Here is a 25,334-nt window from a genome sequence, read left to right as displayed (position 1 = left end):
TTAATAATTTCATGCTATTATAGTATTATTATGCATGCATATCTACTATCTAGAGTAAGTAGTTCTGAAAGTATATATATTAAGCTTGAAAAATATCTTGATTAAGAGTGAGTTTGGGTTTACAATTTTCAAATGTGATTTAAAGATAACGATTTTTAAACATACGATATTGAAAATGCGATGGTAAAATTGCAGTTTGGCTTTCAAACTAGCAGTTTAATCTCTAAAACCGTGTATATATATATATATATATATTTTCAAATCTCACACTTGAAAATCAAATGATACATATATATGTTCATTGTTCACCTTTGCACCAATTTATAAAACTTTGAGGTTCAAAAACTGGACCAATATTTCATTGTTCCTTTTTCATGACCAACACCATTACAAGGGCTTAATTAACTCAGTGTGACGTAGCCGAGCCGTAGGGAAAATTCATTGAAGCTGATGAGGAGCTTCGGAGGCAACTTTTTCAGAAGAAAAAAAAATGATAAATATAGAAAAAGTATTATAAGAGCTGTTTTATTGGAAGAAAGAAAAAGGCTGCAATGCCAATATGAACAATAGTGTTTGTAAAGTGTTTTATTATGCATAGTCCTCTGAGCTCAGAGTTGTCTTCTTCACTTGACATATTTGGTAAACCAATTTAACATGTCCAAATGGGCCTCTTCAGCACTCTTGACAGCCGATTCATCCTCAGCACTATACCTCACTGTCCATCCATGAGCCACACCAGGAAAGATTTTCACAAAGCTATTGAACTGAAACATATAAATAATAGGAGGTCAACAAAATGCAACTCGTATGTTTTAACTTTTGACATGCAAAGCAGAAAATGCAAAATCATCCTCTACTTAAAATAGAAAAAAAAAAAAGTTATATAATTTTGAATAGTGAGGAGAGAATTCACCTCAGATTTTACAGACAACTTCTCTCCAAACTTTTTCAACTGTTCCGGTGGGGAAATATGGTCAATTTCAGCTCCCAATATAGCAATAGGAACCTTAACACCTGAGACAACATGCCATCAGAAACACATGTTTAGCATTAGCCTGAGTAGTGGGAGACTTACCGTCGATTTCATCTTCTGTGATCCAACCAGGATGCAACACAACTGCAGCCTGAATGTCGGTTGAACTTGCCAATTTCACTAACACCATCCCTGAATCATATGCAGCAAGCTGGATCTTAGCATCCGAAACACTCTAAGGCCTCTATGCAAAAAAGCCTTTTTGAAAGAATCAAAATTGAGAGCAAATCACTTACCTCCCCAGCAAAAACCTGCAGCCCCTACGGCAGAAACACCTTTACTCTTCAGAGCCGCAAGCACAAGTTTGGCATCTTCACATCCTTTATCCTAGAAGGAAAAAAAATATTCAAATTAAGCTCAAAGCAGTAAGGAAGGTTTAAGTTGTATCCAACAGATAACGAATCATTCTATTTCAACTTGGGTCCCAAACAAAAAATGCATACATGTACAACAGTAAGTCAATTTGGACACGAAAGGCAAACTGATACGCTCCCTGCTTTTCTTTTTGGTTCTTGCTCAATTTTTCATGCCACTCCCAAATATTGCAACTGAGAAGCAAGAAACTAACCGGGCTGTGAGCTTTCAACCATGAATCTAGATCAAAGTGAGGTTCATCAAGCTTAATAATGGGGTCGCCAAAGAAAAAATCAGGAACTACCACCAAAAATCCGGCTGCTGCAACTTTGTCCGCAAGTTTCCTTCACAATGAAACAATGCATAGTATTAATTTCATAGAATCAGGAATCACATATAGTTGAATGCATGAATCATGAATGTCTAATATTATCTTGACATAAATTTTGTGCTGGCGAATGGGGAAGTGATTTAGATTACAAATAGCTCTAAGACATGGTTGATGGGGGTTACATTCAACTTAAGTAATAGGTAAAGCTAAAATATGAAATAGCATGTGAAAAACATTTCCTTCAAACTATGGAGGATTGGACATCATTTGGATTGAGGTTAGATATTGAGAACAATCATTAAAATGTGAAGGACTACTAAGTGCAATGACAAAAACAAAATAAATGGTGAGGAAAGAAGGAAAAGAAGAAGTGTGCATCGTGGACTAAGTTTAGTGTTCCAGACGTGCAACATGAATTACGAGTAATACTACACTTCATACTCATTTATCACACGTATGTCACACCTACTAACATGAAGTGGTTTGAGTGGTTTACTTTTTTTTTTTTTTGAAGTGGTTGGCATTGTAAACTACTTAAAATATACCATGTCAGCCAGTGTGACATTTTTATTTATTTATTTATTTTGGCATGTCCATACAAAGGAAGGGGGAGGGGGAATTCGAACTAGTGACATCCGCTTCATGAGACGTGGTCAGCTAGTGTGACATGAGTGTAATAAATGAGTTCGAAAAGTAGCATTATTTATATTTTACATTTTGGATGTTCACTTTAAAGCGAGTCATCAACTCGTCAATTACTCCACATTAGCAATTTCATTTTTTTAGGCTAAGTTTGGTATGCAAAATGACTATTCCACTGAAAAAAAAAAGAAAAAAAAAAGAAAAAAAAAAAGAAGGGAATAGCCTTTATTAAGAATTAAAGAAAGCATAATAAAATAGCTTTGGTGTTAAAGGATATATATACTCTTAACACTTGGAATATATGAGAATGGCTATTCCAAAGCTATTCTATCATATCTTCTTCTATTCCCAATAAAAGCAATTTGTTTTTTACTAATGAAATAGTCATGAACCAAACATAACCTTATTCTTCTTGGAAAGCAGAGTCTACAATTTGATCAACTAGTCATTGTATTTTCTTTCCTTGATCATATCATCATGACTTTCCCGATCAAAAGAACCAAATTGTTGGGTAATGAAATTCATAAAAGGTTAATAATCTGTGTACTAGTCATGTCAAAATTAAGACAAAAATGGTTTCTTTATTTCCTAATCCTAGAGAAGGCAAGATTAATCTCTAAAACAACACCAAAGAGAACCTACCACCTAAGTCTATCCTGTGTTTCTCTTCTTATTGTGTCTTAATTTTCCAATACTTCATCTAATGAAAAAAACATAGATGATGGTACCTCAAATTCGGTGCTTCATACCCTGCAAAACATCATATATGATATAACGACAAAAACATCAGCCCAACAAAAAAGTGTTTGGAATCCAAAAACATCGAAAGAAGATAGATGGGTACCAAAAACATCGGAAATGAGAAGGATGGCGAGCTTAGAGTCCGGAGCGCCGGTGACGTAGGTTTGAAGGCCTCCGAGCTCTTGGACGGTCCCTGCGCCGCAGGCTGAGCTCAGGGTCGGTGGGTTTTCAAAGCACTGAGAGCTCGACATTCTTGCAAAATGCGAGTGAATCAAAGGAGAAGTGGAGGGAATCAGAAGGTTTTATACAAGGAAGAGAGACACAGACCAAATCGAATACGATAATATTGAATTTAGTGACGTCACCAGTTACGTCACGTTGAAACCCATCCACAAACTATTCAACTGATCTTTAACTTTAAGAGTCTACATCGCATTTCTTCAGAATGATCTACGGTGACAAAACCACCACATCATGTGAATTACAATTTTTTTAGAAAAAGAAAAATAAAAATTAAGCTAAGGTTGTAATGGACCTCCAAATTATTAGCTCCCCTTATGATAAAATAATGCTAAATTATTAGCTCCCATTGCCCGCGCTGCCGAGGGGTTTTTGCTTTCTTTATTGTATTTTGCTTTGCTTTGTGTCTTGTATTTTTGTTGGTTGTGTTTTGTTGTTTTTTTTGTGGGTATTTATCTCCTTTAGCTACTCTAGTTTGATATTTTTGTGGAGATTGCTTCATCAACCGGAGATCAGTTCTCCCCTGCAGCAGATTCAGATGGAAATTCAGTGCATTTCCTTCAACAGCCTCCTTTTGGAGGGCGTTGTTGTTTCAAAGCTAATCAGATCTTTGGCTTGCTTAAAACACTACTTTGATGATGCCATTTCTTGGTCTGTTGACTAAGATCCAGAGGACCGGGCCATTTTTTTGGTCCATTTCCTATTTGTTTGTATTTTCTGCATTGTATTATTGTTTTGGGTTTGTTGTTAGGGAGCCCAACCCTTTTTTGTTTTTTTTTTTGATTCATATACCATTTCCTTATTTGCTCAGAAAAAAAAAAAAATGCTATTTAGTATACTTTTAAATGGTGACAGTTAAAATTCGTTTTTAATTTTTTTTTTTTTATTAGTGTTGATTTAATGATTAATTTTTACTAGAAAAATGCTACGGTTTCTTGTGATGTTTTCTTCATTCTACATGGATATTGTTTTATAAAAAAATTAAAAAAAAAAAAAAACTTATTCTACCCGTCTCTCATATTTTTTTTAGAAAACAATATATACGTACGATGCGGAGAACATCAAGAGGAACCCTAGCATTCTTCTTTTTATTATCACATTATCAAGTTATATTACAGTCATATAATAGCCTACTACATAACATTATTTTTTCTATTAGTTTGAAATTTGTATCATATATATGAAACAATTTTTTTTATTTTTTTATTTTTTTTTATCAAAGATATATTTGTAATTTAAAGGAAGTATACCATGTGAAACGTATAGTTGGTACATAACATGTCAAACGATAATTACTTGGCATTGATTAATTGATCCAACGTGACATATTGTTAATTAATTAGACCGTAAATTGACATAAAGACTTATTTGAAACCAAAGAAGGACCTAAAGAACTAATTATTAAAACTGAAAATCTATGGATTAAATTGAAATGGTATAATTTATAAATAAATAAATGAAATGACATCAAAACATATGCGGTCCATCAGCAAACAATGCCTTTTCCAGCATCCAATAGTTGAGGGACACGTCTCCTTATTACACCAGTACACAATAAAACTAAAACACGTAATAAATTCCTCTTCTCTTTAATAAATCGAATGGGTTCCGATTTCTCTTCTTCTTCTTTCTAAAACGCTCTTCTCTTCTCTTCCTCTTCTCTGTGAAATACTCCAAATTCCTCTTCTCTGCAACAAAAATAAAGAACATAGTTTCAGAGGACTTCGTTGAAGGGCTAATTTGCAGAGCCATGAGAAAGAGCAGTGAAAGAAATGATTAAAGAAAACAAATAATTCTGAAATAACAATAGCAAAGCTCATAAAAAAATAAAATTTTTTTTCTAAAAAATAAAAATCTGCAGATAAGTGCCATGCAAATTTATGTTATCAAAATTTGAAAACAACCCAGAAGAGATAAATAAAAATAAAAAATAAAAAATAAAATCCATAAACCCATCAAGGAGCATTGAAAAAGATTAAAGAATTCAAGGATAGCAAGATTCATAGTTCAATAAGAAATTAGACTAGGACTATATTTTAGCATAGAGAGGAAACTTCACCTTCTTTTTCCTGGGTCCAAAGCTCAAAACTTGATTTAACTAATCCAAGACAATATAAGATACAATGACAAGCAGAGAATATATAAGAAGAATATGATGAAGAAGAAGGTGCAAAGAAAGAGAAAATCCCAAGACTTTCCCTCGGCGCCGTGGGTCTTGCCTCAAACCAGTTTGACCCACCCCAAATCCAGTATCACCGACCGTTTCTTCTTTCTTTCTCCCAAACCCTATTTTCTTTTGTTCTTCTTCCTCTTTTCTTCATCCAGAAAAAACCAGAAAAACAAAACCAGCATCCCCAATCAACCAAACCAGAAAAAATAAAACCCAAACTCCAAATCCAAATCCCCTCTTCTTCCCAAACTCAAAACCCCAATTAGCCGAACTAACAGAGACCCAACAAAATCAAAATCAAAATCAAAATAATAATAAAAAAAAAAGCAACCGAAAAACGCAACCGGACCGGCCAAACCCAACTCGTATTTCAATAACCCTACCGGCCATTTCTTCTTTCTCTCTTTTATTTTATTTTATTTTTTTTTCATCCGGTGTATTTGGTTGTAAGTTATGTTTGTGCACGTAGCTTAGGTGGCAGTAGTTGATTGGGGGCTGCAAAAGTTAGGTTTTGCAGCCCGGCCGCATGGTAGGTTTTTCCAACAGTATTCCTTTTTATAGGCTCAATGGTTTTTAGAGAAGCCTGCTAGTTTCAGACCATATAAAGATGACTCAACCCAAAACTCCAAAGCCCATAAAAGTAGTCCAAAACCAACTTGATTGGGATTGACATCAAAAACGTCGTCGTACGGAGGAATCCCGGCATCTCTAATTCCAGCATGCACGAGAGCAAACAAAGATAAAATATCCAAATAATTCACGGGGCTGTGAAGTTCGCTTTCACCATTTCAACCCCCTCTGTCGTTTTCTCTTGTCGCTCTCTGGGTTTTTGTAGGGTTTATCTAACCCCAGCACCAGCATTAGCGTCAAACACACACGCAGAAATGGGGTCCTTGGAATATGGGGTAGAGAGACTAATACTCAATGGCACAGAAGATAGGAAGGAGAAAGAAGAAGAAGAAGAGGAGCCAATATTGAAGGAGCAAAACCAGAGGTTTTGTATGTTCCCCATAAGGTACCAGCAGCTTTGGGAGATGTACAAGAAGGCCGAAGCCAGTTTTTGGACCGGTACTTTCTCTGTCTTTCTTGACCCTCTCCTCTTGTTTTCTTTAACATATTCTCTGGTTTTTTTTTTTTTAATAGTTTCATTTCCATCTCTCTGTGTTTTACTTTGTTTAAATCGAATTTCTCTTTGCAATTCATGGTTACGGGTACCTACAGTTTGAAGTCGGTTACTGGGTTGCGCGTAATATGAATGCATTTTGGATTGGCCTTATATATAATTCATGGAAGTATGTGTAGGTTATAGAAGGCTTGTATTTTTTTCTCTCTTTTGGTTATGTTTGAAATTGAATGCAATAAAGTTGGAATTCGGATTTCAGGATATGCTTTATGGTTTTAATTTACAGTCTGTATGGATTTTGCTTTTTTGTTTCTGTTTTATGTTTGTCTTTTTTCTTTTTTTCTTTTTTTTATATCAGAAGTTTGAAATTATTTGTTTTAATTTACTATATCGAATTTGGTTGGTCCAGAACATTGCTTTAGATGAATTTTGAAATCTCAATTGATACCCATATGACACTTTTGTCTATTGATAAATGACCAACTGTGAATATGCAGTGCTACAAATACAAGCATGTTACGGTGTTTTCGAGGTAGATGTTGGGTTTTGCATGAGTTTTGTGAATTTGTTGGTTCTTTGATAGAATAACTGTAATTGAAATTAATATGTGGGTGATTGCATATAAAGGTTCCTGCATTAGTTTGGGAACCTTCAGTTACCACCGCTGTTCAATACACAGATGTCATGTCATAGTATGAAGACATTGTTGATATAGAGATGTTATGTCCTAATAAGCACAGTCCTTATTAAGTTGAGTGAGTTCCTATTACATGAATTACATCAGGAATCTAAATTGTTATAATGATTTTGTGCGAGCATTATAGAACAATTTTGCTAGTGAGAAAGCTTGTAGAAATACCAAAGTATGCAAGTTTGGCACGCAAGACGTATGTTCAGACTGAGAACTCCTCATGTCTCAGGCGGGGAATAGTTACATCATTGGACTTGCTTTTAAAATCTTTGAACAATCTAGCCACTTTGAATATGCTTGCACTTCCAAGCACAGTACTAGACTGTATCATCTGTGCTCAAAGCACATGGGGACTATCTCAAAGACATAAGCTGGTGGGCTTCTGTCCTTGGTTGGGATTTAAGCCATCCATGTAAAGCCATGAGTTAAGCCATTATGAGTCATTTTGATTTACTCAATGAGTCCATGCACACTGTTTAGCTCTTTTCCTCAGGATATCTAATAACTTTTCACTGGCTTACAGCTGAGGAGGTTGATCTATCCCAGGATGTCAAGCAGTGGGAAACTCTGTCTAACTCTGAGAAATTTTTCATTGGCCATGTACTGGCGTTTTTTGCAGCATCTGATGGGATAGTATTGGAGAATTTGGCTGCAAGATTTCTAAATGATGTTCAAGTACCAGAGGTGAATTTCTTGATTATGCTGGTTTTTAACTTTTTTAGAAAAGTGAAGTATGGGTGATTAGGTCTTAATATTTTACAGTTTTATATTACTTTGGTATTCATCTTTTATATGCTTCATCCTGTTCATTAATTATTGGAACACATCACATCCAAAAAAAATATATATATTTATTGGAACACGTGGCATCCAATGCTGCTTCCATATTTGCATCTAGTTTGTGGTTATTTAAGGTTATCCCATCATGAGAGACTTACAAAAAAATAATTACAAGAGTTTGAAGGGCAGAGTCCTCTGCTGTACCTTTTTTTTTTTTTTTTTTTTTTTTTTCTGCACAATATTGGAAACTTAGGGAAGAACTTTGCCTTTTAAATGCTTGATTCTGTGATAGTGATTTGGTATTTTAGACATAAAAAAATGTTTAACAAAAGCTGTCTTCTAAATGTTTAATAAAAGCTGTCTTCTAGTCTCTCCCCCCCTTTCTCTTTCCATTTTTTCTAGTGATTGGGGATGTAACATTTCTTTACACTATCCTCATATCTTCCAGATTTGAATTGAAGACCTACCTCAATCACACTCCTTCCCTTTATGGCCTAAGCCAAGTCACAGGGTTGCATCAGCAATAAAATTAAAAAAAAAAAAAAAACTTTTATTTCCTTATAGTCAACATCTAAAATCAAGGTTTTTAATTGTTCTCAGGCTCGGGCGTTCTATGGATTCCAAATGGCAATGGAGAATATTCATTCTGGTAGTGCTTTGTAAGCAATGTCTGTGGTTTTCTTTCTAAAACCTAGTATAGGTTACCTGACTTAAATGTGTTCTGCTTCCTATTGTCAGAAATGTACAGCTTGCTTCTGGAGACATATATCAAGGATCCAAAAGAGAAGCATAGATTATTCAATGCGATTGAAAACATTCCTTGTGTGGCTAGGAAGGCTAAGTGGGCTTTAAGTTGGATCTGTAGGTACATATGAATTTTCGATATTCTTTTGATATCACCTATATCTAGAGATTGTAGTAAAGAAAGCCTTACATTCATTATGAGATTGAATAAGAAAACCAAACTGGTGCCATGAGTTGACGTAAATAGGGCGTTGAACCATCATATGACCGCTCCCAAATGAAATGTAGAGAGAGTGAGTGCTATGTACAAAGTTTGTTTTTGTTTGTACATTGGATGAACCCCAACCCAACACCACCTCACCCTGGGGGGTGTCAGTTTTGTGCATTCCAAGGAACTAAATGCACTTGTTTCTTTCAACCATGTAAACATGCCTGCTATAATGGAATCATCATACCATTTGAAAGCTTTGCTGCATACAACTCTCAAATTAGTGAAGTATTGATTGTATAGTTGGACTAATAATGTGATATATATATAAAGGGAAACGTAACAAGCACCAATTTATAAAGTTATGTATTTGATGCGTTTTCTTCAACAAGTTCTTTAGTTTTTGGAATCCTTCTCTGTGCATCATATGCAGGGTAGCGATTGCTTTTAACAATTTCTCATTGTGCATCTTGTGCAGTTCCACCTTGTTTGCGGAGAGACTTGTTGCTTTCGCATGTGTTGAAGGAATCTTTTTCTCGGGAAGGTTGTCTTCCTAAGAGATTATCGATCTTAGGATCGATTATCTTTCTATGTTAATCTTGATTCATTCCAAGGCTTATATTTGTGTATTTTGTCTATTTTGTGGTTCTCAGCTTCTGTGCCATATTCTGGCTTAAAAAGAGGGGAATGATGCCGGGTTTGACATTTTCAAATGAGCTTATTTCTAGAGATGAGGGCCTCCATTGTGACTTTGCTTGCCTTCTTTACAGGTTTAGTCTATATGTAAACTTTCACATTTGATGTTGGCTAGAATCGAGAATAATAGTTTACTTGGTGTTGGTACATTTGATATTTGATGAAATAATTGGTATAGGTTTGATTTCTCTGATGATATGAAAAATAACTATTATGGGAAAAGACAAAAAATTCATTTATTGTTATTGCTTACAGTTTGTTAAGGAAGCAATTAAACTGTGAAAAGGTTCATAGCATTGTACACGAAGCTGTTGAAATTGAGACGCAGTTTGTGTGCGAGGCCCTCCCATGTGCGTTGATTGGCATGAATTCAATACTCATGAGCCAATACATAAAGTTTGTTGCTGACCGACTTTTGGTATATTTCCACTAATTTGTTTGTTTCTCTCCATTCTTCCGCAGGGCATGGGGTTTGGCATTTGTATTTTTTCCAAATAATCTTATATTGATTCTTCTTTTATTTTTTATATTTTGTAACCAGGTCGCATTAGGGTACCAGAGGAAGTATAATGTGGAAAATCCTTTTGATTGGATGGAGTTTATTTCTTTACAGTGAGTATTGATGAACATGGGTTAGGTTGTTTTGATTTTATTCTCTGAACTCAAGCAAATGTTAAAAGTTCTGCTGACTGAGTGAGATCTGCAGGAGATTATCTTGCATTGAGTCTTTGACCCATATTATGGCCTATAGGTTATTTAGCATATCGGAAGATGTGTTTTTCATTTACAAGTAGGCAGAACCCTGGAGGGTGCCTCTAAGAAGGCTTTTATTGCCAGATATTTGAAAACCATTTGATTTATGGGTTTCCACTGACCCATGCATTGTAACAAAATACAAGGAGCTCCATCATATTATCCTAAGTTCTAATCTTATAAGTACCACTGGGGTTTGATCAAATATTGGTCCTTGAATTATATTAGCAAACCATGTTACAAAAAATGAGGTTTGAAAGATTAACGTGGGAAAAACGAGCAGTCAGACTTGATGGAAGTATGGGACATGAGTCACTCAGATAGGGCTGGTGGGTACTGACCCTCTTAGCTTTGTTTCCAGCCATTTCTGACAGTTGGATCGACTGGTATCAGCCTTCAGAAATCATTCCTCAAACAGAGCAGTTGGTGTACGGTCGGCAACCGCTCGACACCGACTGTTGTCAGTCGGCTGGTCAGTGTATGGTTGGCTAGTTGGGTATAAAGTAAAAATCATACTGATTATGATGGCTTGTACTTGGGTTCCAGCTTGGGTTTCTTTATTTTATTTTTTCATTTTTTGTTTTGTTTGATTGGACAGGGGAAAGACAAACTTCTTCGAGAGAAGAGTGGGTGAATATCAGAAGGCATCTGTAATGTCAAGCCTTCAAGATGGTGGGAAAAACTATGTCTTTAAGCTGGATGAGGACTTCTAGTCATAAATCATTGCGACTCCCTGAAGTATCATTGAGATGCCGGAAGTGGGCATCAAAATTTTGTTACTATTCTTCATGGTAACATTTTGTCTATAATCTATCCCATTTATAAGTAATTCGAAGGCATCAATTCATAGTTTGAAATGGTAATTTTTATTAGAGAAAGTTTATAGGAAAGTCCATATCAAGGTGTCTTTTTCTTTTCTGTGATCTTTAGTGGTTGTCATAATCAAAAAGTGGTTATGTATCAACTTTATAAAACTGTTTGTTTAGAGGTGGGATATTTGTATCATTATTTTGTTTGCACCTGGCACTAGCTTCTTTTGCCTTCGTCAATTCTCCAATAATATGGATATAGAGATTATGTATGCGTGTTGGGTCATTTTCAGAGGTCTCCTGTAGGTGTCACAAATCAACTCATGCTGTTTAATCTATTAACTCTTCTGATTAACTGTGAATTCTAGCTTTATGCTGAAGGAACATGGCCTTTGTTTCGTGAATTAATTACTTTATGCGCTGTTTTCATTCCTGAAGGAAGTGAGTGCTCTGTTTTATCTGCATTATTGGCTTCCGTAAAGTTGCATATCTGAGATCCAAAGTAGCTTTTGGAGGATCATGTCAATGGGGGTTGCAATGCCAAGTATGAAATGAGAAAAACAAACCCACTTTCCATCCATCCATTTCCCATGCCTTATATTACTATAAATGACCCACCAAAAAGTCTTCTGTTTCTCTTTTCAGTCCCTGCTATTGCCATTAGATCAGGGGAAATGGGTTTGGTTTCCAAACTACTTGGGGTGGGTGAAACCTACCCTATGGAAAAGATTCTTTTTCATTTCAAGTCATCTTATGGTAGAGTGATAATATATACGCTATATGCAATTATGTATACAGTTAGATGCACTAATACGCTCAGCTTAACACATTATCACATGCACCATAATTAGAATTAGAAAAGGTGGTAGCAGTTTTCTCATATATATATATATATATATATATATATATATATATATTTTAAGCAGGCTTTGTGTCTACTCCACTTAACAATCATGATTGCTTTCCTTGGCCGTCTTGGTTTTGATGGAGACCCCTGGACCAATGTGAGTCTCAGGGAATATTTATGGAAAAATTCCCATCAAATATCTCACTCTGTAATCTCTCACAAAAACTTTTATTTAATCCATGGTGCCGTTTTAAACCGCATGTCATACTCCACCGCTTTCAAATCAGATCGCACCAACTTTGACCTTCACATGGTGCAGTTATTTGGATGATCCAACCATTTCACCTAATTCATTTTCATGTAAAATTATAAGTACATATAGCCCTGCAATGACATTGATTCAATAAACTCATTAGTTTAACCCAACTTGGCACAGCTACCACATGGTATTGGTGGACAGCTAAAGAAAGATGGAAATTATTTTAACTCCCACTTTTACATCATAGCATGCTTGGCAGTTTTCTTGCTTCATAACTTACCAAACTTAATTTTTACACACATTTCATATCATTTTCCCCACGTATCAACAAACAAGAAAGAGGACCACTAAGGTTGGTGGTTCAATGGCATTCAGGCTAATTTTGTAATGGTTTGATGAGTCATGATTAGAAAGTCTGAAAAGTCGAATTATGAAATTGGAAGCGCTTGGAATTATTTTCATACCATCGGCTTGGATATTACTAGTGTCCTTAGTAAGACTAGGCCAAATTATGGCTCAACCAACTTGAAGCAGGTAAAATAATTATTTGTTGCTTACCCTTTTTTTTTTTAATATATTAGAAAAAAAGAAGTTGGAATATCCATTTATGTTTTCAATGCTTGGGGGTTGAACCAAGTGTTGAGTTTGTCAGTTTGAGGATAAAGATTGGGACCCAACGTTTCATTTTCCATTGAATGACAAGCCCCAACTACACTATGTGAAGCAATAGTGGTTACAATGGGACAAAGTGGGGAATAAAGGGCCTCATCCCAATACCTAAAGCCAATATCCACACACACATCATCACCACTTAAAAGAATTAAAGATCAACCCTGTCATCATCTCCACCTACCCTAACCACTATATATCTTTTTCAAAACTCTACCCCACCCCCACCCCCCCCCCAAAAAAAAATAATAATAAAAAAAAAATAACAGCAATTCATTGGGATCGGGTGCAATTAATGTAAAATGACAAATAAATCGAATTTATATTCACAGTTAAATATTCTAATTTTAAATTCTAACCATAGAGAAAATCTTTATCCAAGTTAACGTTTGAACAATCAAAATAGGTGAAGAGCCGACCTATCTTTTTGCATTGATTACCTATATAACATGCAATACAAGTAGCTAATTACACCAGGCCACCGTCTTTGAATATATTTATTTATTTTTTGCTTTTTAGCAGTGACCCCCTCATTTAACCTTTGGAGTTTGGTGATCATATGTGGACCATGGCCTATTCTATCACGGTTAGGTGACCCATCGTCTAGGGTGGAAATGATTAGTAAAAATCAAGTGAAATTACAATCCCATCCCTCATCTTCTTCAACTGAAAAGTTGTCTTTGAATAGTAAGCATCTCCAGTATTCTAGTTAAAAAAGACCAATATTAATTATATTTAATTATTATTGTTTTTTTTTTTTAGCGTTAACAAAATAACTTGTCATTAACTAGAATAACTACATTGCTACAGTATTGCTATTCACTGTAGCACACTAAATGAATAAAATATTATTTATTATTTTTTTTATTTCATCTCTTTTCACCCAACATTTTTTATTTTTTCTGAGTACCTTTTTACATCTGTTATGTCTCTCTCTCAAACACAATTTATCTCACTCGCTTACAAAATTTCTTTACACAGTTGGATGAAAAAAATTTATTTCATAGTAATAGACGGATGGAAACAAATCAATTTGCAGTTGGATGAAAAAATTTATTGCAAGGAAACACGCAGATGGAAACAAATCAACTGCAGTTGGATGAAAAAAAAATTATTTATGTTATTAATTTAATTAAATTTATATATGTGTTTTTTTTTCCTTTAATTAAGTGTTGGAAATAATATAATAAAAAAAAATGAGAAATAATATTTTAAAGCAAGTAGAAAATGAAATAAATAATCTGTTAGAATGTATCGTGAAAAAATAATAATTAAAGTAAAAAATTGTATTTTTTTACTAGATAAAATACCTATTTGTGATCAAGTTTATTTTTATTTTTTGCTTTTAAGTTAAAATTGTTATGAAATAACCCAAAAAAAAGAAAAAAAAGAAAAGAAAAGGGTTTTTAACTTCCCATCAAATCAAAATACTTTTTTAAACTAAAAACAAAAAGATACCCTATAATAATGATAATACACTAACAAACATATCTATTGGCTGCAAACATATTGTATTTATCCTTAGGGAATCTAAAACAGGCACAAAGAGAGATATTACCATTAGTCTACATCAATGACCAACCCAGGTTTGTCTCTCATGCCATTAATGAAAACAGGTGGCCTAAAACTATACTTCTGGGTTTTTAAAAGGGTAATTAGGATAATTTTATGAGTCTAATTAAATAACTAAAACGTGCCGTGCCCCTATGTTATTATAATTAAAAACAAATTAAATAAACAAGTACATTCAAACGGTTACTACAATACTCAAATCTACATAGAGAAACGAGCCCCATCAGAGTTCACTGTACTGTTATAAAATTAGTTGTCAAATCAACCCCCAAAATAATAGTTAAATTCCACTACTGTCCCTCACTCAGTTACCCGGTTGACTTGCCAGTTCCCATGAATATTCATGATGGAGATATATATATAGTAAAATTTATATTATTTAATTAAAAATATTTATTAAGATTTGGGAGGTTTCGCGCGTGTAGAGGTAGAGATCTGTATTTAAGCTTAATTATTTTATTTTATTTTTTAAAAAAATTTATAAATTGTTGATAAATATGCGTTGAAGAATATGATCATTTAGTAAACTTGTAAAGATCTATTCTAATAATAATCTGAGATTTACCGTTGAAAAAGGTTCTCTATATATATATATATATATATTAGAAAATTAATGTCTGTGGCGGCATTCACAGAATGAGGAAGTAGAGCTCAAATTGGGTTTTGAAAATTGCTTATACGCACACAGAGAAGAGACAACGTCCGGAAAACGGTCTCTTTCTCTCACCAGCTCGCCAGGCAGAAGGAGACATTTTCTAGCTCTATACCACCTGAATGAAATCTGGACCCAGCCGGCTCGGAAATGGAGTTGTCCGTACATGATTCTATATGGGACAGTGTGAGAGAGCTGACCCAGGTGGCCCAGCGAAAGGGCAGCGATCCTCTGCTCTGGGCGTTGCAGTTGTCTTCGAGTTTGAGCTCGGCGGGAGTGGCTCTGCCCTCCGTGGAGCTCGCGGATGTGTTGGTGTCGTACATTTGCTGGGACAACAACCTTCCCATTCTCTGGAAGTTCCTCGAGAAGGCGCTGATGCTGAGAATCGTGCCGCCTATGCTCGTTCTTGCTCTGCTCTCTGTCAGGTTTTGTGGCTTTCTGGGTTTTGCTTTGTTTTGGTTTTTGGTGCAAGTGTTTCGAGTTTTTGGCTGTTTTGGGGGATATTCTTTGTTGGGCATTCGAGCCTTTTGTATTCTTTGGACTGTTTGATTCTTTTTTTGCACTTTGTGTGTTATTTGATGAGTTTCAGCGGAACTTTTGGTCTGTTCTCTGCGCTGTGTTTGGTTCCCCGGGAAAAAAAGGAGGAAAACAAAGGAGTGACTAAAAATTCAGACTGTATTTATATATTTATTTTTTCTTTTCTCCTTGTTGTTTTTCTTCTCCAGAAGCTGAAAATTGTATCCGAGCCGGACAATTGTCGTGAGCTCAATTCAGTGGAGTTTATTGTATCCTCTGTTTTTTCAATTTTTAGAAAATTAGAGGATAAAGGTGCCGTTTTTCTTTCTTTTCACCTCAAGAATCTGATTCTCTCTCTCTCTCTCTCTCTCTTTTTCTTTTTTTTTGGTTATATAAATCCTCTTTGACCGATTGTTTTCTTAACTATCTTTCTCGTGGTAACAAATTATTTCCATTCGGAAATTGACCTTTGCGTTTAATGCTATATTCATATTTGCTTAAAAAATGAAAGTGTTTTCTTAGTATTTTGATGACTTTGCTTGCATTCAAGATCTAAATGGAGGGTTTGATAATTTGTGAAATATTTCATTAACATCTTTCTCTCTGCTTATTTTTATTCTTGGAGACACTGTAATTTTTCCTGTTTACTTCAGCAAAGTGGTTGATTTATCTGCCAACTATGAAAAGAGATCCACACATAGAAATTATGCCATTGTGGTTCAACTATCTTGTTTCTGGCACATTCGCATTCATAGTGACAAATTTTTTCTACAGGGTCATTCCAAGTCGACATTCTCGGCCAGCTGCATATCGGCTTTATCTTGAACTCCTTAAGAGACATGCTTTTACACTCAAATATCAGATAAATGGGCTGAATTATGGGAAGTGAGTTATATTTACTTACATATTTATGTTTTGGGTTCATGAGAAGAACAGAGCCATTTATTTTCTGCTTGTTTCACATTGTCAATATCATTATGCTTGTATTGTGTTGCAATGGATAATGCTATATTTCATCTTCCATCACATAACAAAGTCAAATATAGGAAAAGCTAAATACTTGAAACTTTGAAGTTTATTGTCGTATATCAACTGAAGATTTTCAACTCTTTTTTTAGTGCTGTTCCAGTTTCCACCATGAAGAGTGAGGACTGACAGTCACCTCCTATTTGAAAATTACATGCTGGATAATCATTGAACTTTCATACTCAAAACAGTGTAGAAGTACTTAAAAGGGTGTCCGTTGGAAACACCCGGTCACTGCTTTCCCCTGCCAGGATACCTAGCCCCGGAACATTGCCAAAGATGCCTGTGGAAAGAAAAAACTAGAATTTGAGATGCCAAACTCATTGTACATTCTTGTCATTTAGGAAACCATGCCAACATTATCTTTGCTATTGCTAGCAAGCCTTTTTGCTCTTGTGGTTATTTTCAATTAACAGTCAGTTAAATGGGTGCTTGACCTACTTGATTCAAAAGCCAGCAAGGCCTCAATGTTTCATCCCTTCATGTCTGCTCTGACGTTGTAAACAGTTCTGGTTTATGAGATATAAAGCTGAAGGTACATAACAGAAATGGAAAGATAAAAATGAGGAAACTGCAGGTCCGTTATTTCATTATGTCTTAATTCACAAATTTTATCACTTGAAAAAAAGAATCGCAAATTTTTAATGTTTATATGTCATTTCAATTTTTTGCGTTACCCGTGGATTCTATAAAAATAATAATAATAATAGAAGAACTTGACAATTCAAGTGTGATGAAGTTGTTCTGGTTTTGTTTTAGGTTTCTATCCGTTATTTAGTTCACAACTTTTTACTTATAAAAAAATTAGTTCACAACTCTTTAACAACTTTTTATGACATGTTTATTTATATGTTTTCACATGAATCTCATAATAACAATATTGGAACTCCACAATTCAAGTATGAATGGAATTGTTCTCATTGTATCATAAAGCTTGCTATTCATTGAAATGTTGGGTCATCTTTTCATTTGTAGTTTCTAACCTATTTTTTTCATGCAGGGTCATGAAATCAATAGATGCTGTCCTTCATCTTTCACAGAGATTTGGCATTCCCCCGAATGAACCTGGGATTCTTGTGGTTGAGTTTATCTTTTCAATTGTGTGGCAGTTGCTTGATGCAACATTAGATGATGAAGGTTTGCTAGAACTTAACCCAGAGAAGAAGTCCACATGGGCAGCTAAATCTCAAGAAATGGAAATAGATCCTCGTGATAGTTATGATGAGAAGAGGGCAGAACTTCAAGAGAGATTGCAGAATGTAAATACTGCGATGGCCATCGAGTTAATAGGGCAATTTCTGCAAAATAAAGTAACTTCAAGAATTATTTACTTGGCTCGTCGGAACATGTATGTACATTGTTCCCTTTAATAAATTGCCTCTCAACCGTTGTGCATTTTACTTTAATTGCGTGTAAATATAATCACAGTGGATCACTATCATGCTTGGTTAGTCAAGCATTTGATAGGAAGTGTTATTAATTGACCTTTATGTGATTCTTTTTGGACATAGCTATATATTCTATTAGAGGAGTTTTGAAAAGAGTCCTATGTCTTTGGTATCAGTTTCATGAATCCTGCTTTGTTATTCCATTCAATTTCATTTGTTGTAACACTAGTACATGAAGTCACAACTATCGTGTCTGTTCATAACTAGCTTAAATCAATTTTCAATTTGGCATCTTAAATGGAAGACTGTTCTTTTTTTTTTTAAAAAAAAAAAAAAAAACTTAAATGGAAGATATTTGATTAATACACCCCTGCCGCTTTGTCAGGTCCACACATTGGGTAGATTTCGTTCGGCGATTAAGGTTGCTTGAAGCAAATTCATCAGCATTAAGAATTTCCAAAGCCCTAACTCCTGAGGCTCTTCAGCAGTTGACTTCAGATACTCGAATAGTCTTGTCCCGAGAATGCAAAACAAGCTCATTACAAAAGTTCCATGCAGTTATGGCTTTTGGATCTCTATCTTCCTCTTCTAGTCTATGCCAAGGAGCTAGCTGTTCTGCTCTTTGGCTTCCTCTTGATCTGTTATTGGAAGATTTCATGGATGGATATCAAATTGATGCAACAAGTGCTATTGAAATAATTACTGGTAAGTCAGATCTTGTTCATAGTCCTTGGCATGTAATTTTAATTGAAATTATGTTACATCCATTCTTACAAATCCAATCTCTGCAAGAATTAAAAGTTTTGGGGTTTCATATTTGCAGGTTTGATTAAAACCCTTCAAGCAATAAATGGCACCACCTGGCATGACACCTTTTTAGGTCTTTGGATAGCAGCTCTTCGTCTTGTTCAAAGGGTTAGAATTAATCATAGTTGTACTCAATTTTTTTTTTTCTTTCTTTGGGTGCATGCCAAATATTTTAGACATAAGCTATGAGATTATTTCAATCCTTTTTTGTTTCCACACGATGATTTCTTGTAGCATCTAACTATGGCTTCCTGCTCCTTGATTTGTCTTTGTTCTCCTTAGCATTAGACCCGAATCAAATGGTAATGGTTTTAGAAGTTTGTGTCTAAATGATCATCAATCTGAAAACTTTTAATAAGAAATTTTATTCCACTTTCTAAGCAACATGTTTGGGTAAAAAGTGTCTTGGTTCAGTGAAGTACCATGTTCAATCTTTAGAGTGAAGGGAGTATCTCTATCTAGATTTTCAGTGGATATCATATGTATTTTATTCTAAACATGTTATATTGATTGTGATTTCTTATTTATTTCTTTTTCTTAAAAGTATTTGTTCTTGTTAGGAAAGGGATCCCATTGAGGGTCCTATGCCTCGCCTTGATACTCGCCTATGCATTCTATTGTCGATCACACCGCTTGTGGTTGCTGATCTCATCGAGGAGGAGGAAAGTGCACCAGTTGATGAAACAGAATGTGGCTCCACTAATCATTGGAAAGACAAAAAGGATTCAGGGATGACCCGCAATGATTTGGTCTCCAGCCTACAGATGCTAGGGGATTATCAGGGCTTGTTGACTCCACCTCAATCAGTTGTTGAAGCAGCCAATCAGGCCGCTGCAAAGGCAATGTTTTTTGTTTCAGGCATCAATGTGGGGAGTGCATACTTTGAGTGCATCAGTGTGAAAGACATGCCTATCAACTGTTGTAAGTAATTTTTGGTTCTTATTAACCATCAATGAGAGCTCAGGAAAAAAAAAAAAAAAACCATCAATGATTAATTAAAATTAGTGGAAAAGTGTGGACCAGCATAGCAATGTTGCAGATATGGTCTAGGTGCATATGGTAGTGACTAGAGAAGCCTACTCATGGTGCCTGCTGAAAGTACTTGTAATTCACTGTGAATGGTACTGTGAACACCTCTTTTTTCAGCATACTTTCTTTACTGTGAAAATGAATTTATGATGTATCCAATTGCTCAAATGATTTAATGAAATGATATTTAGGAAAAAATAAGTAAAAGAATAGTTGAACTAAACATTTTCCTTAGGTTGGACCCTTGGAACTTTTTAGGGCAACTCCATCCATTGTTCTATCTGTAGTCTGTTCTAGCATTCTAGTTGAACATCCAGACTCTTTCCCCATTATTACTAATTGCTTTAGTTTTTGGCTAAGTGCTTTCCTTACTCCAGTATTCCTCAATCCATGTGTACCTTCTAGTTTCTGTCTGCTGTATTCTTTTGATGGTGCCAGTGTTAGTCTTTGTGATATGTCCTCTACGTTTCTCTAATTGTAGTTTTATACTATTATTTCAGCTGGAAACATGCGTCACTTGATAGTTGAGGCTTGTATTGCGAGAAATCTACTGGACACATCTGCATATCGCTGGCCAGGCTATGTGAATGGACGCATCAATCAAATACCTCATAGTGTGCCTGCTCAAGCACCTAGTTGGTCATCATTTATGAAGGGCGCTCTACTTACTCCAGTATTGATAAATGCTTTGGTTTCAACTCCTGCTTCAAGGTACAAGTGCTTGTGCTTCTTAATCTTATTTTAGTTAATGAATCTATATCATGTTTTTTTCTCTTTGAAACTTTCTATAGCAAGGTATTTATTTATCTACGATTCAGCCTGTTGAGTTATTCTGATTAGAGGTTTTTCTCTGCTCCTCTGCTAGCTCTTGAAGCCCACAGTTGACATACAATGTCCCTTCTCAATACAATTTTATTTGGAAACATTGTATTGATATGATTTGGGTTCTGAAATTTGCCTGTTCTAGAGGGGTGCCTTAAATGGTAAATTCCATATTCTGTCTTGAAACACACGCTCAATAACTAGTCAAATGGTTGATGGACATTCCAATTTGCTAAACTCGTGAATTTTTCAAAATATGTATAATTCTTTCAACCATTAATAATTACGAGTCATTCACTTTATAAATGTTGGTTTCAATATACAAAAGATATGTAGATGATGTCTATGTGCTCAGCTTTTAGATTACTTTTTAATTTCTTTGACACTGGCCTGGTCTTCAGTTACTCGTTTTTCTTTCCTGAAGCCAGGTATATCAAATGCTCTTTTTTTGTAAATTTTGCCAAGGGTAAATCCACTGAATTTAAGCTCATGGATTTGATGGAAGCTTAGCAGAGCTCGAGAAAATATTTGAGATTGCAGTCAATGGATCAGATGATGAGAAGATATCTGCTGCTACAATACTTTGTGGGGCCTCCTTAATTCGGGGTTGGAATATACAGGTAAAGTTGAATTTATTGCATTCCATTTGTTCCTCAATAGCAACATAAGTAGTCTCATTACCCTTGCATGCTATTGATACCTAGCATTCCTTCCTACTTTTTCATTTGCCTTTTGGTGATATCTGAACCACCCAACTACTCTAATTCCTTTGAGGTCTGCATTTCATGCAGGAACACACTGTTCATTTCATTGCAAGATTATTGTCTCCTCCAGTTCCTCCAGAATATTCTGGGACTGACAGCCATTTGATCAGTTACGCTCCAATGCTAAATGTACTAATTGTCGGAATAGCATCTGTTGATTGTGCTCACATTTTCTCTCTACATGGCTTGGTATGTTTAGTTTTCACTCATCCAAATAGTCTCTGAAAAAAGATGATTTCGTTATCGGTTTGGCAAAGATGAGGGATGACACTTTGTGCGTAGTTATTTCTCTTTCCCTTAGTGCTTTGCTTGGTTTTCAGATGGTTTTTTCATGTTCAATGAAAATCAGTCAATGGTTGCTACAATGTGAGTGATATCATTCAACTAGGAGGTAGAATCAGGAAAGGCCAACAGAATTTAAACTAAAACTGTGACGCGAGACATAATGTTGCCTGGTGCTTTACCGCAACTAGGTTTGCTTGCACAGGATTGAAGAGGTCATTTGAGCGTCTTCTTTTGCTATGAAATGGATTATAATTATCAAATTAAAAGAGGAAGCAGGGGTAGGGGCTCAAGGAACAAAGTCGGTTGTCAGACATTACTATTTTTTTATTATATCTAGCCAAGTGTTGAGTCTTTAATTAAATTGAATTGGAATTGGTTTGTATTTATTTTCAAACCGAGCAATTCAAGTCAAAAGAGGGTGTTAATGACTAAGAACTCCATGTCAGCCATAAAATAATGTTTTTTGCTTTTCTAAATTTCTTCCTAGGTTCCACAACTTGCTTGTTCACTGATGCCAATCTGTGAGGTTTTTGGTTCATGCGTGCCCAATGTCTCATGGACTCTTACAAATGGGGAGGAAATTTCTGCTCATGCTTTGTTTTCAAGTGCATTTATTCTTCTTCTGAAGCTATGGAGGTTTAATCATCCTCCTCTTGAACATGGAGTAGGAGATACACCCACAGTTGGATCCAAACTAACTCCTGAATACCTCCTATTATTACGAAACTCCTACCTAGTATCTTCTGGGAATGTCAACAAGAATCGAAATAGGAGAAGACTCTCAGCACTTGCAAGTTCATCATCTCCAGAACACATTTTTGTGGACTCATTTCCAAAATTAAAAGTGTGGAATCGGCAGCATCAAGCATGTATAGCTTCAACCCTATCTGGTCTTGTTCATGGAACCCCAGTTCATCAGATTGTTGATGGGCTTCTTAATATGATGTTCCGGAAGATTTGTCGAGGGAGCCAATCCTTAACATCAGTTACATCTGGGAGTAGTAGTTCTTCTGGACCTGGAAATGAAGATACCTCTCTAAGACCTAAATTGCCCGCCTGGGACATTCTGAAAGCTGTTCCCTTTGTGGTTGATGCTGCTTTAACAGCCTGTGCTCATGGAAAACTTTCTCCTCGTGAACTGGCAACAGGTCGGTCTGGTGTTCGTTTTTGATTTGCTGTTGGTTTTCGCTAGTTATACAGGCTCATTCCAGGGGAATAAATCAAATCATTTTTATTTTTCCATTTTTTTAAATTTTGCCTTAGACTCCAAGATGCTCTTTGCAACACTAACTGAAGTTTATCCAATGGTGTATTTAATATATTCTCAAATTGCCATCTTTGATTTGATTCGTTAATAAATGATAAAAACTAGTTCTTTGTTTGATTTGATGAAGCATCCAATTGTTGATCAAAACAGTTAGTCTTTTTCAGATATGTAATACTGCAATTTATAAGTTTTAATTACTTTCAGGTCTTAAAGATTTAGCTGATTTTCTTCCTGCATCTTTGGCAACCATTGTGAGCTACTTCTCTGCCGAAGTAACTAGAGGTGTTTGGAAACCAGTTTTCATGAATGGAACAGATTGGCCCAGTCCTGCTGCAAACCTTTCCAATGTCGAGGAACAGATTAAGAAAATCCTAGCTGCTACCGGTGTTGATGTCCCAAGTCTTGCTGCAGGTTTTCTCTTGCTACCATCTTAACTTCTTAGTAATTAGGTTTGTTTTAAGGAGTTTGCATGTCTAGACCTTTTCATATAGAGATAGTTCTTTTCAGTGTTTTGATTGAGAAATGGTTCCCTCAGGTGGAAACTCTCCATCTACACTTCCGCTGCCCCTGGCTGCATTTGTAAGCCTTACTATAACCTATAAAATTGACAGAGCCTCGGAACGATTTCTCAATTTAGCTGGCCCAGCCTTGGAGTCTCTTGCAGCAGGTTGTCCGTGGCCTTGCATGCCAATTGTTGCTTCCCTGTGGACCCAAAAGGCAAAGCGCTGGAGTGATTTTCTTGTCTTTTCTGCATCTCGAACTGTTTTCCTCCACAACAGTGATGCAGTGGTTCAGCTCCTTAAAAGCTGCTTCGCCGCCACACTTGGTCTGAATGCTACGCCTATCTCAAGCAGTGGTGGTGTTGGAGCACTTCTTGGCCATGGCTTTGGATCCCATTTCTGTGGTGGGATTTCTCCTGTTGCCCCGGGTATTCTTTATCTGCGTGTTTATCGATCCATTAGAGATATTGTGTTCATAACAGAAGAGATTGTTTCTCTCTTGATGCATTCTGTCAGAGAAATAGCATCTAGTGGACTTCCTAGAGAGAGATTAGAGAAGTTAAGGATGAGTAAGATTGGAATGAGATACAGACAGATTTCACTTGCTGCAGCAATGACTCGGGTGAAACTCGCGGCTGCCCTTGGGGCTTCTTTGGTATGGTTATCTGGGGGCTTGGGTCTGGTTCAATCCTTGATAAAAGAGACTTTGCCTTCTTGGTTTATATCAGTTCACAGGTCTGAGCAAGAAGAAGGGTCAGAAGGGATGGTTGCAATGCTTGGGGGATATGCTCTTGCCTACTTTGCAGTACTTTGTGGAGCTTTTGCATGGGGTGTTGACTCAACATCATCTGCATCAAAACGGCGTCCAAAAATCCTTGGCACCCACATGGAATTTCTGGCGAGTGCACTTGATGGGAAAATATCACTTGGCTGTGATTGGGCTACTTGGCGTGCTTATGTCTCGGGATTCGTGACATTAATGGTGGGCTGCACACCCAATTGGGTGCTAGAGGTTGATGTAGATGTGTTGAAGAGACTAAGTAACGGGCTGAGACAGTGGAACGAGGAGGAGCTTGCTCTGGCTTTGCTGGGGATTGGTGGGGTTGGTACAATGGGTGCGGCTGCCGAGCTCATAATTGAAAATGACCACATGTAAATTATTTACTTTTTCTGGCATGGCCTCTCTTTTCATTATTCACTCTTTTAGGTCTGCTTTATAGAATTTAACAGTACATTAATCCCTCATAGGAAATTTTTGCAGTAAGAAACTTCCATTTGTATAGCAGAAGGTTTTGAACTTTGGTTAATGGAAAAACTTTACCCTCAAGACTGGGGAATTTTGTCCAAAAGAAGCTAAAGCTAAGCATGTCTTCACTGAGTATGGACTTTTTATTAGATTCTAGCATATCTCCTTTCCCTCCACAAAAAAAAAAAAAAATGATGTTGCATCTTGCCATTTGGATTTTTATGGGCAAAATGTGGAGTTTTTATTAGATTTAAGCATTTCTCTTTTTCTAAAGGCTAAACCATTTTTTAAGACATAATTTTTTAACCAGTTTTAAGAGTGAACCGATCATTAAATTAGCTTAATTAAGAGCATTTAATTATATTTCAAT

The 25,334-nt window shown here is 35.8% G+C and overlaps 3 protein-coding genes and 1 long non-coding RNA gene across 6 annotated transcripts; 2 read left to right on the top strand and 2 right to left on the bottom strand.

Annotated features, from left to right (window-relative positions):
• Positions 1 to 498: 498 nt before the first annotated feature.
• On the bottom strand, positions 499 to 3,418 carry LOC132179950 (endo-1,3;1,4-beta-D-glucanase-like). Its single transcript, XM_059592773.1, has 7 exons — positions 3,205 to 3,418; positions 3,089 to 3,110; positions 1,602 to 1,731; positions 1,270 to 1,360; positions 1,076 to 1,165; positions 914 to 1,014; positions 499 to 764 (listed from the first exon to the last, which is right to left on the bottom strand). Exons 1-7 carry the CDS (start codon positions 3,350 to 3,352, stop codon positions 624 to 626), a joined length of 723 nt encoding a protein of 240 aa, XP_059448756.1. The 5' UTR covers positions 3,353 to 3,418; the 3' UTR covers positions 499 to 623.
• Positions 3,419 to 4,979: 1,561 nt separating this feature from the next.
• Positions 4,980 to 5,898, bottom strand: LOC132167310 (uncharacterized). The gene is made up of 2 exons (XR_009438675.1): positions 5,401 to 5,898; positions 4,980 to 5,029 (listed from the first exon to the last, which is right to left on the bottom strand). It is a non-coding gene; the product is annotated as an uncharacterized LOC132167310 (long non-coding RNA).
• Positions 5,899 to 6,245: 347 nt separating this feature from the next.
• Positions 6,246 to 11,688, top strand: LOC132181638 (ribonucleoside-diphosphate reductase small chain A). 2 transcript variants are annotated; one of them, XM_059594894.1, is made up of 9 exons: positions 6,246 to 6,579; positions 7,945 to 8,009; positions 8,706 to 8,754; positions 8,844 to 8,970; positions 9,536 to 9,601; positions 9,711 to 9,827; positions 10,009 to 10,171; positions 10,295 to 10,365; positions 11,105 to 11,688. In XM_059594894.1, the coding sequence occupies exons 1-9, from the start codon at positions 6,396 to 6,398 to the stop codon at positions 11,217 to 11,219; spliced, it is 957 nt and encodes a 318-aa protein (XP_059450877.1). In that variant the 5' UTR covers positions 6,246 to 6,395; the 3' UTR covers positions 11,220 to 11,688. The 2 variants fall into 2 exon arrangements, with proteins under 2 accessions (XP_059450877.1, XP_059450874.1); XM_059594891.1 differs by having other exon boundaries at positions 6,248 to 6,579; positions 7,849 to 8,009; positions 11,105 to 11,685.
• A 3,590-nt stretch (positions 11,689 to 15,278) lies between these two features.
• Positions 15,279 to 25,045, top strand: LOC132180809 (mediator of RNA polymerase II transcription subunit 33A). Of its 2 annotated transcripts, XM_059593774.1 has the most exons (12): positions 15,279 to 15,739; positions 16,605 to 16,715; positions 17,857 to 18,204; positions 18,630 to 18,949; positions 19,068 to 19,159; positions 19,612 to 19,972; positions 20,581 to 20,791; positions 21,408 to 21,522; positions 21,694 to 21,855; positions 22,439 to 23,099; positions 23,423 to 23,629; positions 23,754 to 25,045. In XM_059593774.1, the coding sequence occupies exons 1-12, from the start codon at positions 15,465 to 15,467 to the stop codon at positions 24,872 to 24,874; spliced, it is 3,984 nt and encodes a 1,327-aa protein (XP_059449757.1). In that variant the 5' UTR covers positions 15,279 to 15,464; the 3' UTR covers positions 24,875 to 25,045. The 2 variants fall into 2 exon arrangements, with proteins under 2 accessions (XP_059449757.1, XP_059449765.1); XM_059593782.1 differs by lacking the exons at positions 15,279 to 15,739; positions 16,605 to 16,715 and adding an exon at positions 16,937 to 17,433.
• The last annotated feature ends 289 nt before the right edge of the window (positions 25,046 to 25,334 follow it).

This window comes from Corylus avellana, chromosome ca1, assembly GCF_901000735.1.
Source record: "Corylus avellana chromosome ca1, CavTom2PMs-1.0".
NCBI lineage: Eukaryota > Viridiplantae > Streptophyta > Magnoliopsida > Fagales > Betulaceae > Corylus > Corylus avellana.
Note: the sequence above shows the minus strand (reverse complement) of the source record. Positions and strands in the feature narration are given on the sequence as shown.

Coding starts and splice junctions, on each gene's coding strand:
- LOC132179950 (XM_059592773.1), bottom strand. CDS start 3,352: ATGTCGAGCTCTCAGTGCTTTGAAAACCCACCGACCCTGAGCTCAGCC. Junction 1,361..1,601: donor GGTTGAAAGCTCACAGCCCG/GTTAGTTTCTTG, acceptor TTTTCCTTCTAG/GATAAAGGATGTGAAGATGC. Junction 1,015..1,075: donor CACAGAAGATGAAATCGACG/GTAAGTCTCCCA, acceptor ATGTTGTCTCAG/GTGTTAAGGTTCCTATTGCT.
- LOC132181638 (XM_059594891.1), top strand. CDS start 6,396: ATGGGGTCCTTGGAATATGGGGTAGAGAGACTAATACTCAATGGCACA. Junction 8,010..8,705: donor ATGATGTTCAAGTACCAGAG/GTGAATTTCTTG, acceptor AATTGTTCTCAG/GCTCGGGCGTTCTATGGATT. Junction 8,971..9,535: donor GCTTTAAGTTGGATCTGTAG/GTACATATGAAT, acceptor CATCTTGTGCAG/TTCCACCTTGTTTGCGGAGA.
- LOC132180809 (XM_059593774.1), top strand. CDS start 15,465: ATGGAGTTGTCCGTACATGATTCTATATGGGACAGTGTGAGAGAGCTG. Junction 19,160..19,611: donor CTCTTCGTCTTGTTCAAAGG/GTTAGAATTAAT, acceptor TGTTCTTGTTAG/GAAAGGGATCCCATTGAGGG. Junction 23,100..23,422: donor TCCTCGTGAACTGGCAACAG/GTCGGTCTGGTG, acceptor AATTACTTTCAG/GTCTTAAAGATTTAGCTGAT.